This window comes from Bicyclus anynana, chromosome 4 (assembly GCF_947172395.1).
Source record: "Bicyclus anynana chromosome 4, ilBicAnyn1.1, whole genome shotgun sequence".
NCBI classification, from domain to species: Eukaryota; Metazoa; Arthropoda; class Insecta; order Lepidoptera; family Nymphalidae; genus Bicyclus; species Bicyclus anynana.
The window spans coordinates 8329245-8344768 of NC_069086.1; the positions used below are offsets into that span (position 1 = coordinate 8329245).

Sequence of the window (15524 nt, forward strand, 5' to 3'; positions counted from 1 at the left end):
AATGGGAACTACGCGAGTGAAACCGTTAGGCGTTTACTGACACGAAGGTATTGCCCATTCATTTTACAATTTATTTATTCAAAAGAATGAATGTCGCTTTTCATGGTGATAGTATAGGAAATGGATCCACTAACGATACAAAAATAACCAATTTTTATCTTAAGTGCTAAGTATTTTGTTTTAACCCAGTTTAAAGAATTTGTAGCTACAGGTATTTTAATTTTTTTATTTATTTTAATTTGTTTACATATGGATATGGTACTGCTATATACCGATATTACAGGAAGAAATCTAGGGCCATACATCCTTCTTCTTATTTTGAGAGAGCCGCCACCCACCCCAACCAACTAGTCCTTTACGATCCTGACGATGACATAACGAACGACAATACTTCCCAGGCAACACAAACCACAAGCTACACAGCGTCTTCGCCGGCGAAGACGAGGTCCCCGATATCTGACGTCACCCAGACGTGGGCTTTTTAACACACGATCTCGGGGGCGTCTGGACTGATACACCCTTCCCGAACGGCCCTCTAAGCCGAGGTCCGAGTCTCAGAGGAGACGCCCTTAGAGAGTCGTTCCGCCCATCTACTCTGCTTCTGCCTTCGGGCCCCATCAGGCAATGCTTCTGCTCTCACCCAAACCCCCCGGTGACGCCGCTGAGGAGCCTATGGCACTTACACAATCAGAACTTAGACCCACCACGCTGCTCCAGTGCGTGCCAAGCCTGCCATCGCCAACCCTGGCGGGCTTAGGTTTAGGTAATATTAAATTAATTAACAACCTCTATCAGATGGTAATGATAATGATCGGGACTGTCGCCTTAACAACACCAACTCCAAAATTCAACTGAAAATTCGTTTGTTTGTTTGCAATGAATAGGCTCTGAAACTACACTGTTGGGAAGCTACACTATTCCCGAGTGCTATAGGCTATATTTTATCCCCGAGCGCTAAAGGCTATGTTTTATCCCCGTATTCCTACGGGAACGGGAACCGCTCTGGCGAAACGCGACGTCAGCTACTAAAAGAAAATAAAAATAATATTTAGTCATACCTTGTAAGGGTATAAACGCCAACATGAACCCCACACCCACGACGGCCGCCCAGCTGATCTCCAGCCACATGAGGTACGTGACGATGACCGTAGCCAACGGGCCGATCCACAGGTAGTGCAAGAAGATGATCGCCACATCGAAGCGGTTGACGTCGTTCGAGAGGAGGTTGACAACCTGCCCCACCGTGGTCTCGCCCAGGGCTGTCTTTGATAGCCGCAGAGACTGAACAAAACAAAGAAAAAAAAAACGATATTTGCATGTTACCATCAGTGCTCCTAGCATTCGACCATCGACATAATGATAAATAGTCCCATCTCTTTCGTCTGAAACCATCGAAAGAGATAGCGACATTTTCGGTTGCGCTGCTTTGTTTTTTGTTGGCATTAGTGTATTTCCATTCACGAGGTCACAGGTTTGGCTCTTAGGGGTGCGATTCCGTTATTTTACAGTCGTCGACGATGTTTTCACTATAACACGTCTTATTCTGAACTTGAACTTTTTTTATATAGGATGCCAACATTAAAAAGTCTCTAACAACTCTGTAGTAGCCGAGTGATTTGTGAAAAACTAAATTGCACATAAACAAAGTCGCGGGCGTCCGCTAGTTAAGTTATATTAGTTATTTCGGCTACCATTTCCGAAAACATTTTACTTGCGTTTGAAAGTGAACATTAAGATCCAGTTTAAAGTTGAAGATTAAAGTTTCATAAGAATCATCAGGTGTTTTCTTCCAAATCCTCGAATTCTCGCACGTAAAAATAGAAATACATCATTCATTTTAAGGTGAAACCATGGCACATCTAGTAAAGAGATTACCCCCAGCATTTTGTTAAGTTACAGCGATGTGACATCGCTCATTTCCAGGGCAACTTCGTTGTTAGTGACATTTTATTGTTGGCATCCCATACAAATAGTTGAAATTCTACAGTTCGTTTCACTCTTGAAAGTTTGCGTTCGTTTCACTCTTGAAGAAATAGTGCGTATTATGAACGTCATACAGGCGACTGTCAGCATCACCCATGCTATCTGATAACACTAATAATAGCCCAGTAGATATGACTTCTGCCTCCGATTACGGAGGGTGTGGGTTCGAATCCGGTCCGGAGCATGCACCTCCAACTTTTCAGTTATGTACCTACCTACATTTGAAAAAATTAAATATCACGTGTTTCAAACGGAGAAGGAAAAACATCGTGAGTAAACCTGCATACCAGAGAATTTTCTTAATTCTCTGCGTGTGAAGTTTGCCAATCCGCATCATCCTGAGAGGAGGCTCGAGCTAAGCAGTGAGCCGAATATGGGTTGATAAATGAAATTAACTGTAACAACAGATGTCACAGATGTAAAACAATTGTCACAATTTCAATGTTAAGATAACGTTACAATATACCAATTTATTAATTAGGAAGCAGCATTGAAATTTAATTCACGGTTATTTAGTGTAAAGTCGTCTCGACACGGGTTTTCTCAAGGCACTGCCTATTGAGTAATGCAAACAATGACATACGTAATGATGACTTGCACGCAGGTTTCCTCTTAATGTGCGTGAACAGTTGATCACTGTTATTTACTACTGTTATGGTGGTAAGTTATGACGTAACGAACTCATCCGGGAAAATGCTATCGTTTTTTACTGCCAATTAGCAAATAATTGTTATTTTCCTATCCAGCAAGCCAATTTGGGATAAATAATAATCGTACCTATTCCTACTATAGATTGGCAAATTCATTCGTAACACTCCCGATGGTCCGCGCGGGCTGGAGGGGGGGGGGGGGGGTCGTATTTTATAAATACGTCATATAAGGATGCGTATAGTATACAAAAGAAAATACATATATTATTAGAAAAAATATTCATTTTATGACACATGTTCCTTGAACATTTTGAATTCATTATTGTTAAAGAATATAAGTTTAACCCTACAGTTACGGGAAATACTCCTGAGCACCCTGTATAGAACACTTTTACCCCTGTAAAATTCATGGTTCCGGCGGGATTTGTGAAGAACTGACACGTGGACGAAATAGCGGGCATTCTCTAAAATACATACCTATAAACTACAACCATGAGTATTTGAACAAATAAAACTACTACGATCTCACCTTTTTTTTTTTTTTTTCAGGAGGAAAAAAATCCTCATGGACATCCTGAACCGGATAGTGCCGGACTCCTACCGGCTAAAAAAGCCCCTCCTGACCCCAAGGCGTTGGTGTTCCTGCCAATTCGACCTACCACCAACACCCCTGTCTATGTATCACCGAGCTCTATTTCTTTCTCTTTCGTCCTTCTCTTTACACTTTATAATTCCTTCCAGATAAAAACTTATAGCTTCCCATTTCTCCTTCGTCTCCAGCATTATGCTGGTTAGATTTCCAACTTCTATTTTGCTCCCAACTTGACGTTTTACTATTTCTCTCTGTTGTTCAAAATTTGGGCAGTGAAATATAGCGTGTTCCGCATCATCTTCCCCTGGGCAGTACATGCATTCAGCGGAATCTCTTTTTTTTATGCGTTTCAGGTACTGCATAAAGACTCCGTGCCCTGTGAAGCACTGTGTCATCCAGAATGTTAGGTGTCCATGCTTTCTATTCACCCACCCCTGTATGTCGTAAATCAGTCTGTGAGTCCAGCGCCCACTTGTTGACTGGTCCCACTCATTTTGCCACTTCTGTAGTGTAGTGTCCCTAGCTTTATTTCTTTCCTCTGGCAGTTGTCCGTACGTGGATGTCCGTTCGTGAGCCAGCAGGTGAGCTGGTATGAGATTCGCTAAAACGAGGGCAGCATCGGTGGCGATGGTTTTGTATGCACAACACGTTCTTAAAGCCATTATTCTTTGGGCACTCAGCACTGTCCTTTTATAGATTTCTTTATCCAATGCTGTTGCCCATACTGGTGCTGCATACATTATTGTAGACTGCATTGCCAGAGCCAGTGTCCTTCGTTTCCCTGAGCTGGGCCCGCGAGTGTTTGGTAAAATCGTGCTGAGGGCCCTTGTGGTTTTTTGGGCTTTCTTACACGCTTTATTTATGTGTTTACCAAAGTTAAGACTTGTGTCAAGAATCACTCCCAGGTAAGTGATGTTAGGGGCTGGTATTACCTCTGTAGTTCCACATTTAAAGACGTTGTCCCTATTCAGCCTTCTATTAAAAATAATAGCCACGGTCTTTTCGGGTGCTATCTCTAACTCATTGTACTCCATCCAGAGCATTATGTTGTAAAGGGTCTCGTTACCTTTTCTAATTAGGTCTTCAGCATTTTTAGCAGTCACTGAAATTGCTAAGTCATCCGCATAGCATATTAACTTGACACCCTCCGGCACTTCCACTGACATTACGTCATTGTACATTATGTTCCAGAGAGTTGGACCGAGTACGGACCCTTGCGGTACGCCCCCACCGATCTTGACTTGGACTCCCTTTTTAATTTGTATATATCTATGCTCTAGATAGTCCATTATGGTGTTTGTTATGTAACTACTAATTTGCCGTTTTTTAAGTTTATATACTATTTTCGGCCAGGATGCCGTGTTAAATGCGTTACGAACATCTACCAGTACTAGGCTGTTCCAATGATTATTCTTTTGTGCCTGTCTTGCTAATCTTATCACTTCCTTTAATGCGTCAATCGTAGTCCTTCCTTTTCTGAAGCCGTATTGGTTTTCATGTAGACCTCCATTTTTTTCGACCTCATGTATGAGCCTAGTGTTCAAAAGTGTCTCATATACTTTGGCTAGGATGTTGATCAGGCAGATCGGTCTATATTTACTTGGTTCGTTTGGGCACTTTTTGGGCTTATCAAGTAGGATTAGCTTCGACACTTTCCACTGCTCTGGGAATTTTTCCATTTCTAGCAGCCCGTTGAAAAGCTCTACAAAATACAGTGGATATCCTAATATGGCGTGTTGCACGACTTCCGATGGTAATGAGTCTGGGCCTGGGGCTTTCCCTTTTTTAATTGTCTTCGCGACTTTTCTAATTTCATCTACAGTTATCTTTTGCTCATCTAGATCGTTCGTTTCTTTGTTGCGGACCACTCTCTTCAGTTCTTTGGGTTCAGACGTTATAAATAACTCCTTAGAGACTTTAAGTTTTTCGTCCAGGGGTAAAGTTCTTTTGGGGTTAGGGAGCTGCAGTTGATTTTTGACTATTTTGTAAGCATCCCCAAAGACATCAATCTCTAGGTTGTTGCAAAGATTTCTCCACATAGATGCCTTTGCCGATATAATTTCTCTCTTGAGTTCGTTTTTAAGTGTCTTGTATTCAAGTATTAGTTCTTCCTTTCTCTCCTTGTTTTTGCACCTTTGAAATTTTCGCCTCATAGTTCTGACATCCCTTATTTTCTTTTGTATATTTTGTGTCCACCAATAGGGTAACTTGAAGTTGTCATCGCATCTTATTCGTGGTGTACTTTTCTTATAAGCCGCTATTAGTGCTTTGTCACATTCTTCTTGGTTAATTTCTTTGCCCTTTACTATTTCTTTAAATGTCAAAATAAATAAATCACTGTCAGTTTGTCCATAAGTATACTTTGGCCTGTCTTTTACCTTATTTAAAATATTTGTTAATATGATCCTGTGGTCACTCATAGAGACATCTTCTTCTAGAACTCTCCATTCAACTGTTTTTGTAAGCACGTTATCACTTACAAAGGTCATATCGATATAGGATTTCCCGTTATGACGAACACAAGTAGGCACCTTACCATCGTTAAGTATGTTCAGTTCTAGAGACTGTACCCATTCGAGTAATTCAATGCCCTTTCTCGTTGTTGTATTTCCACCCCAGCATACATGCTTAGAATTAAAGTCTCCCGTTACGATAAGTTTGTTTGAGGGTGATGTTTTTAGATCTTGTTGTATGTTTCCTAGGATATTGCGGAACTATTCAGGAGTGCATTTGTTGGGACTTATATATGTACTGTATAATGAAACATCTTCCGTCTCAACGCAGATAAAGCAGCCCACTGAGCGGTATTTTATTACGTCGTATACTTTGCTGTAGTTAATTATCATGGCACTTTGGTCTTCACTGACATAATAGTGTTTATTATTGGTTTTGCACTTCGAAAGGTTAGGTTCACTTAGAGCTATAAAATCACATTTCTTCTCTGAGGCTACTACTAAGGCCATATCGTGGGCACTTAAACTCCTGTTCGCGTTTAACTGTAGGACTCTGAATGTGATTGTTTATTTAACATCATGTCTTTTTGTCTCTTAATATTGTTTCTGGCAGTGGCCAGAGCTTGTTGGAAGTACTTACATCTACCACTGCCCGATGAGTGGCCTTCTGTTTTACATAAAGGGCAGTAAGCTTCATTAGTGCAGTCCTTAGCTAGATGTCCATCTTGAGCACAGGAGTGGCATTTTTTACTTCTGTCGACATTCTTGCATTTCGGTGCTATGTGATCATGAGCCCAGCAGCGGTAACACTTTGGAACTTCAATTCTTTGTTGGATGTAGCATATGCTTAATCCTATCCTAATTTTGTTAGCTTCCATAATTCTTTCTGCGTCTTTTTTATCAAGCACTATTGTAGCAATTTGGTTGCCGTTCTTCATTGGTCTTAAAGATTTAATTTCCATTTTTTCTGGTGACAGAACCAGATTCGTATTTTGAATTGCTATTTTTATTTCTTCTTTGTCTGCGATGCTATCGATATCCTTGACATGTAGTACATATTTCTTGGTGCTAGAGAATGCCTTTATTTTTGTATCTTGTACTATATCTTTAATAGTTTTAGACACTTCCTCTGCATTTTCATCTACTTTTACTATAATGTCACCTTTATTTGTTTTTCTAACCCCTTTTATTTGATCTAAAACCTCGCTCCCTTTTAAACCAAGTTTTAATTTCTTTAACACATTGGCATATGAGTCTGAATCTCCTTTAATAACTATTATTTCTTCTTTTTTCTTGTTAGTATGTTTACTACTTTCTTTTAAAGTTTTATTCTTTTGTGTTCTCATAAATATCGTGGTCTCTGTATTATGAAATATAGTTTGCAGAATTTTTTTCATTGCATCCGTTGTCACTCCCTGCGGTTTGACAACTGAGATTTCCTTCATGTCATACTTCGTTCCAATGTTTTTCATTTCTTCGCATAGCTTATAAAAGTCACGTTGTGTCCTTCCATCTTGTTTGGTAGAGTCGTAGAAAAAAACAACGACTTTATTTGTTTTGGTTACTTTCTGCTCGGAGGCCAGGACGGTTACCGTTTGCTCTATAATGCTGTATCTCCCGCCTTCGCAGGTTATACTCTCTCCCTCTAATATTTCGGGATACCTGTTGAGCACTCTTCTACTGAACTTTGAACTACGATCTCACCTGATGGTAAGTGATGATGCTATCCGAAATGGAAGCGGGCTTACTCGCTAGAAGTAGGATAAAATCCACACTCCTATCGGTTTCTACACGACATCGTACCGGAACGTTAAATCACTTGGCGGTACGTCTTTGTCGGCAGGGTGGTAACCAGCCACGGCCGAAGCTTCCCACCAGTCAGTCCTGGACCAATCAAAAAACCTCAATCGGCCCAGCTGGGGATCGAACCCAGAACCTCCGGCTTGTAAATCCACCGCGCATCCATCCAATCCACTGCTCCACGGAGGCCGTAAATTTTTACTTAAATTGATTTTCTTACACTGCAAAATGCAGTTAAAATTCCAATTCTTATGTATGTATGTATGTGGCTTTGAACATGGCATCATCAGACTAGTACAATTGATCGAGTAGGTAAACCTAGAGTTACATAATCGACCGACGATCGCATAGTACCAGATGTCTGTGACGTCACACGTGGTTACACACATTTTTCAAGCTGACACACTCGCGTCGAGTGGAGTATGTCATACACTATAGGCGTATAATACATATGAGTATTAAGATAAATCCTATACCAACAAAATCCATTTAACCTTACCCAAATTTAGGTCACACGGCTTACGTTCATCAGTTGTGCCATTGAAGATCAGTAAAAGATAAGTGAAAATTGTAAAGAATAAAGCCTTCATATTTTCCTCCGTCAAGTTCGGAGTCAAGACAGATGTCCAAGGTTCGATATCTAACCGTTGGTGTTTTTTCTGCAACCTCCTAGCACAAGCTTAGTTACAGGGGAAAAAGAAATAATGAGCAAGTGGATAAAAGACATGCATAATTAAAATAAAACGATTAGTATTATCGGATTATTTTCATGAAATCGAATCCCACAACTGTTATTATTACAAAAATTAGGGTAGGGGTAGGGTAGGTTAGAGGTAGGGTAGGGGTTGGGTAGGGTAGGGTTGGGGTAGTTAAAAGTTTACATCGAGTTTCAAGCGGACGAAGTCGCGGGCGTCCGCTAGTATTAGTATAGATATAGATTATTACGTTGTAAGGTCAATACAATATAACGGAAACCCACGACTTCGCGCGTGTAAAACGCTGTTTTTCACAAATGCCACAGGAACTATGGATTTATCCGGGATTAAAAGTAGCCTATTTCTACTTCCAGGTCGTCCTAATTATCTACCAAAAATTCACCATAATCGGTTTAACTGTGAAAAGATGACAAGACAGATGTACTTTCACATTTATAAATGTCACCGTTAAATCGTAAATTACGTTAGTTTATAATCTCACTCGCGATATTATAATCTGTCGATATATTGTGAACTGAACACGCTGATTACAATTTAACGTGTTATTTTCCGGTATGTTATCTATCGAAGTGAAACCGTTAACCGTTTGTATTCATTCAGGATATAATATACCTAAGTAGACGTATATTTTTTTGGTGAAATTTATAATGTACCTCCTTAGGTATGTTTTGAATTTCAGTCAAATCAGTTCAGTGGTCGCGGCTTTAAAAAGTAACAACCATACAAACTTTCGCGTTTATAATATTAGTAAAATACGAATAGGATAGAATTGTGGTTGTATTTAGGTACGTACCTACCTAGCAACGGAATTTGCTGTGCTAATATATCTGGTCACCGAGAACGTGCCGTTTTCCATTGTTTATCTACCAATTAACATCTACAGTGTTTGAAACAGATTTTTCAATGATTTTTTGCTTTATTTAAATAACTTAGATTGCTGTTGCATAACAAGTAGTTAGCGCTTAGCTATGCTTTATACTCGTATTATACTTGCATTCCCCTTGGAATATGAAGATACAACAAAGCCTGCTGATAATGTAGATTTTAATAGTGAAAGAACTTTTAAAATCGGTTAGTTAAAGCGTAACAAACAATTCACATTCCCATTTATATTATAAGTTAGGTTTCACATTAAGTATATAAAAATCAATTGATATATACGAGTCTTTGTCCTCAGGTTGTGGTTTAAAGCAAACAAAAATGGTGAAAACCCCAATGGAATAGCCATAATGATACACATTTCTATGAAGTGTAGTGTGTTAAATAGTTTGTATTGCTTTGAATTAACAACAATATTCCACACGGAAGAAGGCGCGACAAATGAATAACTGATAACAGTATTATTCTACCATTAGTATGGTACAATATTTTGTTGATTTTCCGGTACACCTCGCTCGGCGTTACTGTGTTCTAGTTGGGGCTGTAGAACTCCGCCTTACCTTTCGATATATAAGCGAGCAGCTAGCGACCCTGCCCTCCTAGCCAAGTGGCACGTCGATTCTCTTTCTACGATCGCTAACGCTTCGAAAACTAGAAAGATGTAAGGGAGTGACATTTGCTATCGACAGTTCACGTGATCAAGATCTGTCATTCTAGTTTTCGAAGCGTTAGCGATCGTAGACATTGAGCGCGGAGCAAAGAATCACTGCCCTGGCGTACAGGTACGCCTCGCTCGGCTTCACTGTTTTCTGGTTGGGGCTGCAGAACTCCGCCTTACCTTTCGATATATAAGCGAGCAGCAAGCGACCCTGAACTTCATTCCCATGTGTAAAATGGCCATCATGTACGGATGCACGAAGAAGACATTGAGCGCGGAGCAAAGGACCACCGCCCCCGCGTACAGGTACGCCTCGCTCGGCTTCACTGTTTTCTGGTTGGGGCTGTAGAATTCCACCAGTTTCCCCAGGAATACCGGTTGCGCTATACTAAACAGAGGAAGTTTCAATTAGACCAATATGATAAGTTAGCCCTTGGATGCGATCTCACCTGATGTTAGGTGAAGATGCAGTCCAGGAAGCGGGCGAAAGGGATAATATGTTCTACTCGAACCTTTGTGGCATCGTACCGGTACGCTAAATCGTTTGCACGCGCCTAACAAACCAGACCTGAGCCACTATAGATAATATAAAATCCTAAACAGATCCGACCTAGGAATCGAACCCAGTACTTCTATGTTGAGAACCACAGCACTATAAACTGCGCCAGAGAGGTCGTCATGCTATAAGATTATTAGCACGTTCGTTATCAAATGAGTCGCCGGGCTATGAAACCTTTCTCTGTCTATGACATTTATGGGATCACGGCGGCATCATCATTATCAGCCGATGGACGTCCACTGCTGGACATAGGGCTCTTGCATGGACTTCCAAAATCGGTATCGAGCCGCTAGCATCCAGCGGCTCACTGCAACCTGCTTGATGTCTTCGGTCCACCTAGTGGAGGGTCGACCAATACTGCGTTTTCCGGTGCGGGGTCGCCGTTCCAGGACTTGTTAATCACGGCTCAGTTATTCAGAATTAAAAATTCAATTGATAAACTATTAATATTGGACCCTTGGATTCGGACCAAATTGGATCTTTGGATCGGACCAAAAGAAAAGAAAATAACGCATGCGGATTACATCTAGGGTTTCAAGTTATTAGGAATAATCTTCCCGAGATCCCAGATCATTTTTTGTATTGAAATCCCGGTAAGATCTCGGGGCTTGGAAATTGCTGAAATGGATGTTTACAACTGTTACCTAGCATAATGAATACTTAGATAATATTAACATACTTTTTTATTTTTACTATTTACGAGTAACATACAACCATACATGCGTTAAGAACGAAACTATTGGCTTACTGAGATTTACTAGAACGTCGCATGCCAACCGCACACAGATGTGGGTTAAGCTTAACCACTTACAATACGGGTACAACTAACACATCAACAAATGCGTTTAACTATTGATACGTTTCTTAAACTTATTCAGGAGTCGAATGAATTTATTTACAATGAAATCGAATTCTTATTGATCATATGATCGCGTCAAAATATCTCCCAGAAAAAATATGTACAAATACAATGATACATACTATAAGTGAGTATTGATTAGATGTATCGAGATGAACCTTATGAAATTATTTGAATCTATAACTTTCTGAATGAAAACAGACGTAGAGATACTTTAAACGCAATAGAATAATTATTTTCATTGGACAAACCACATCACGCAGGTTACAGGGATTCGCTGGATGCTGGGGCTTAAAACCGTGGTGTTTGGAAATGCTTAAAAAACATCGTCCAGCAGTGGACGTCCATTGACTGACAATAATGATGATGATGAATATGCAATTCCTGGCCAGGGCCATATCGCACGTCGATTCTCTTACTAAAACTACAAAAATGTACGGTAACGAAAGATTGGATCATTCCCATACACTTTCTAGTTGTCGAAGCGTTAGCATTTGTAGATAGAGAATTGACGTGCCACGTGGCTACAGACCCAGGTATTTTGACAGTAGGTAACTAAGATACTAAACAATTTATTATACAATTCTATAACAGTACACTGTTTCGATAACATTCGCTCACTTGTCTAGTGAATCGTTTCGTGATGCTTGAATAACTTTATCACGCAGGTCCAGGATCCTATCGTGCAAGAACAGTTGGTCTTCTTGTCTGAAGTAGCCGATGAATATACCAAGCATACGTGGCTGTTGGATGCTAGGAAAGAGGAATTTAAATCTATATGGCATAAGAAACCAAATACAGTATGATATTTGTTTTCTAGACTAGCTACGCCACGCCCTTTCACCTGCGTAGTACCCGTTCCCATGGAAATACGATACAAATTATGTTACTCGCTGATAATGTAACTTTGATTTTTTTGTCACGGGGAGAAGACGGGTTATGTGGGACTTACCACTAAAACCCCCTCGGTGGCCACTCTCACTCAAACGATTTTTTTAATCGGTCCAGTAGTTTTTGAGTCAAATTGCGCAAACAATCAAATCTTTGTTTATAATATAACTTTAAATAGATATAACTTTAGATAGTCCATGAAGCTCTTGCTTCTGTGATGTCTATATACTATGCATAGATTTACTTATATATATAGGCAAGAGCCTTGAAGGTGTTTAATTTATAGAAAAGTGGAAATATAGATGGCGGAAGATCAGTCCACAATTTATCGGATTAGAAACGTATTACTTAACGATCGGACTTAATAACTGGCTCTTTAAAACGATTGCAAGATTATATAGATATTTCATTTAATTTATCCTATAAAAAACATAGTGTTAAGCAAAAATTTCCAACGTAAAAACATCGCATCGCATCCTGTGACGTAACATTACATCACAAACTTCATCATAGAAACAACACTTTAATATGCTTTTTCCCATTTGTACATGTAATATCCACGATAAAAGAAATATACAGCTTGAAGAGATTATGTTAATTTTAAAGAATACCTTGTAAAGAATAAACTACATATTTGCGCTGAAAGGACAACGAGCACCAAAGTATGAAAACTAGACTCCGCGCCACGAAAGAAGTCCCACGGCTAACTATAATAACCTGAACCTGACCTGAACCATAACCATAACCTGAACCTGAACTAAAATTGACAGCGCCTTACACAAATGACAATAAGACCGCCATTACCAAATGACAATGAGCGTCATTAAGACATTAGCGCCGCGTCTCACACGATGTGTACTGTTTACCATACAATTTCAAAAATTTAGATTTTTCATAATTTTTAGTTCCAGAGGTAGGTACAGTAAATATCCCAGATACTCGCTGACGAAGTCTCGGGCATTTTTTTTTATTGTTTACAAGTTAGCTTTTGACTACAATCTCACCTGATGGTAAGTGATGATGCTGTCTAAGTTGGAAGCGGTCTAACCTGTTAGGAGGAGGATGTAAATCCCTCTGGGTGGTAACTAGCCACGGCCGAAGCCTCCCACCAGCCACAGAGAGTGTCAGAGCATAACACGTATAACTCGTGAGTATTTTCGACAACAAAATGACACATGAGTAGGTAATGTAAGTACAGACGACGACATTTGGATTTATTTTAATCTCTTTCGCACGTCAGGGGATAAGGTAACAATGTTAGCACGACCTTGGCTTCCTAATTTGTCACTGATACACTTCGGTTATTTTTTAACCGACTTCCAAAAAGGAGGAGGTTCTACGTTCGGCTGTATGTATGTTTTTGTTTACTATTGATTAAGTTTTATGATGATAATGATTTGTCGTAACAATTAATGCCAACAATACATTTGTTTAAAATGCCCAAAAAGAATATCGTCCATTAACATAAAGTAACACTAGACACTAAACATCACAAATATATCCATACTTAAATTATTAAATGCGAAAGTAAGTAAATAAACTTCTCTATATAAAATGTAATTGTACCATATATTTTAGAATTTAAACTATCGTGAGTGTTATTCATATTAATTGATTATGAAACACGGCTAAAACTCACGTGATATTACGTATGAGTATGCCCGACTAGTTTCGAACCCATACGGGGCCCTTAGTCATGAGCTGGTTCTTGCATCGCGGCACGATCCAAACTGCGAAGCGGCTGCGCGACGCGCTGCCGCTTACGTACCTCATATTACTACGTACTTATTAAGTTTTTGCTTATTGTATTATTAAGTGTTTTATTAAGGATTACTTATTAAGTTTTTGCTTTACGTTTAAATATAAATACATATTATTACAAAGTATAGATAATAATAATAATAATTTATGCCAAAAACTATTTCTATGTCAAGGTCATGCATACTTTAAGCAAACTGACACATTATAGTTTTGTTATCTATGCAAAACTGTGTTATCTAAACAAAATATGAGAACAGACATAATCTTATGGCTAATATTTAAATAGATATTTACTTTTCTTTTATGGTCTTTACATTACTCCTGTTGTAATGCATCTCTTTGTGTTATTCATAACATGGTCAGATAAGCAATTTATGCCGGTTATTTGGATAAAGACTGTCCTGAACTGTAATTTTATGCTTATTTTTAAGTCAGAATTTATCAACTGTTCAACTGGTTGACAGTAATTCGAAAAGTACCAAATATTGAGCTGGCGATTTGGTTTAGACCCGATAATGAAAGTCGAAGACACCTAGGAAGACGAAAATCGGATAATAATCTGTAATTGGACACTTTAACTATAACTATAGTCGGATGCAATCTTAATGACGTCTCGGAAATAAGGCGCGGATGAGCCAACGCGGCCTATTCACTTTTGACTCCTAAATGGACGACCGGTCGTCCATCGTATCCGTTAAGTGACATGTAAAAAAATATAACTACCACTAAGGGCAATAGGCGAGCACAGTATCATGCTCCGCGCGATAGAGGAATATAAAGATTTTTTAAATGGCTCACAATGGTAGATTAAAACCACATTCCCTAACTGTCGGCTTCTTCAACGCACGCGCTGATAAAATACTCGCGGGCAGCGAATGGTTATTATCAACCTATTGAAATAAACATCAAATTAATTGAGCTACCGCATGATATCCACCATTTGGCACCGGATGACATTTGTCACATAAAATCTCTTTTTCGTATATGTTAACTAGCATAGGTATGTCAAAGATAGTGAATTAGCCTGCAGGTCATACACAAATCAAGGAGGGAGTGATGCCCTGCCACCGCGCCTCTGCGTATCGGGGGACACCTAAAATCTTGTATTGCAGAGCTTAACGTACGATGTTCGGAAACGTAAAAAGATCTCTCCCGACTATGACGGTGCCGGCGGCTAAACGTGCTCTCCTAGGCACGGGGTGTAACACCAACTCCCAAACTCTGGGCTGAGATTTTTTATTGAAAATGTCTTAGAATAAAGAAAATATCAGCATTACATTTTGGCTGGTGGGAGGCTTCGCCGTGGTTAGTTGATTTTTTGATTGTGTAAGTGCCGTAGGCTCCTTAATTTGACCTCAGGGGCGTCACCGGGGGGTTTAGACGAGCATAGAAGCATCGTATGATGGGGTCCGAAGGCAAGTGCAGAGTAGATGGGCGGAACGACTCTCTAATGGTGTCTCCTCTATGCCAATAGGCATAGAGGAGACACCATTAGAGTCTCTTCTGCCTATCGAGGGAAAAAGAGGTGTTTTTTTCTTCCTCGACGGAAAAAACAACCAATAACTGGATCAACGACACAGTAGGAACAACGGGTAAAATTAGTTTCTTTTTTTTTCCCGCAACATGGTTCTTCATTTTCTATTTTTTTCAAGTTAGGGGTAATCGATCTACGGTTTGTGGTTTTCTGTTATATGTATACCCACTCAAAGGCGCTCGCAGTTAC

At 39.7% G+C, this 15524-nt stretch overlaps 1 protein-coding gene across 1 annotated transcript in view; it reads right to left on the minus strand.

Moving 5' to 3' along the window:
• The window catches only part of LOC112045634 (ATP-binding cassette sub-family C member 4), a 53296-nt gene that overhangs the window by 25990 nt on the left and 11782 nt on the right, over nucleotides 1-15524 (minus strand). Inside the window, exons 5-6 of the mRNA XM_024081903.2 lie at nucleotides 9912-10119; nucleotides 1059-1281 (exon numbers count right to left, since the gene is read on the minus strand). Of these exons, the coding sequence (XP_023937671.2) occupies nucleotides 1059-1281; nucleotides 9912-10119 (431 nt within the window). The remainder of the gene's footprint in view (nucleotides 1-1058; nucleotides 1282-9911; nucleotides 10120-15524) is intronic.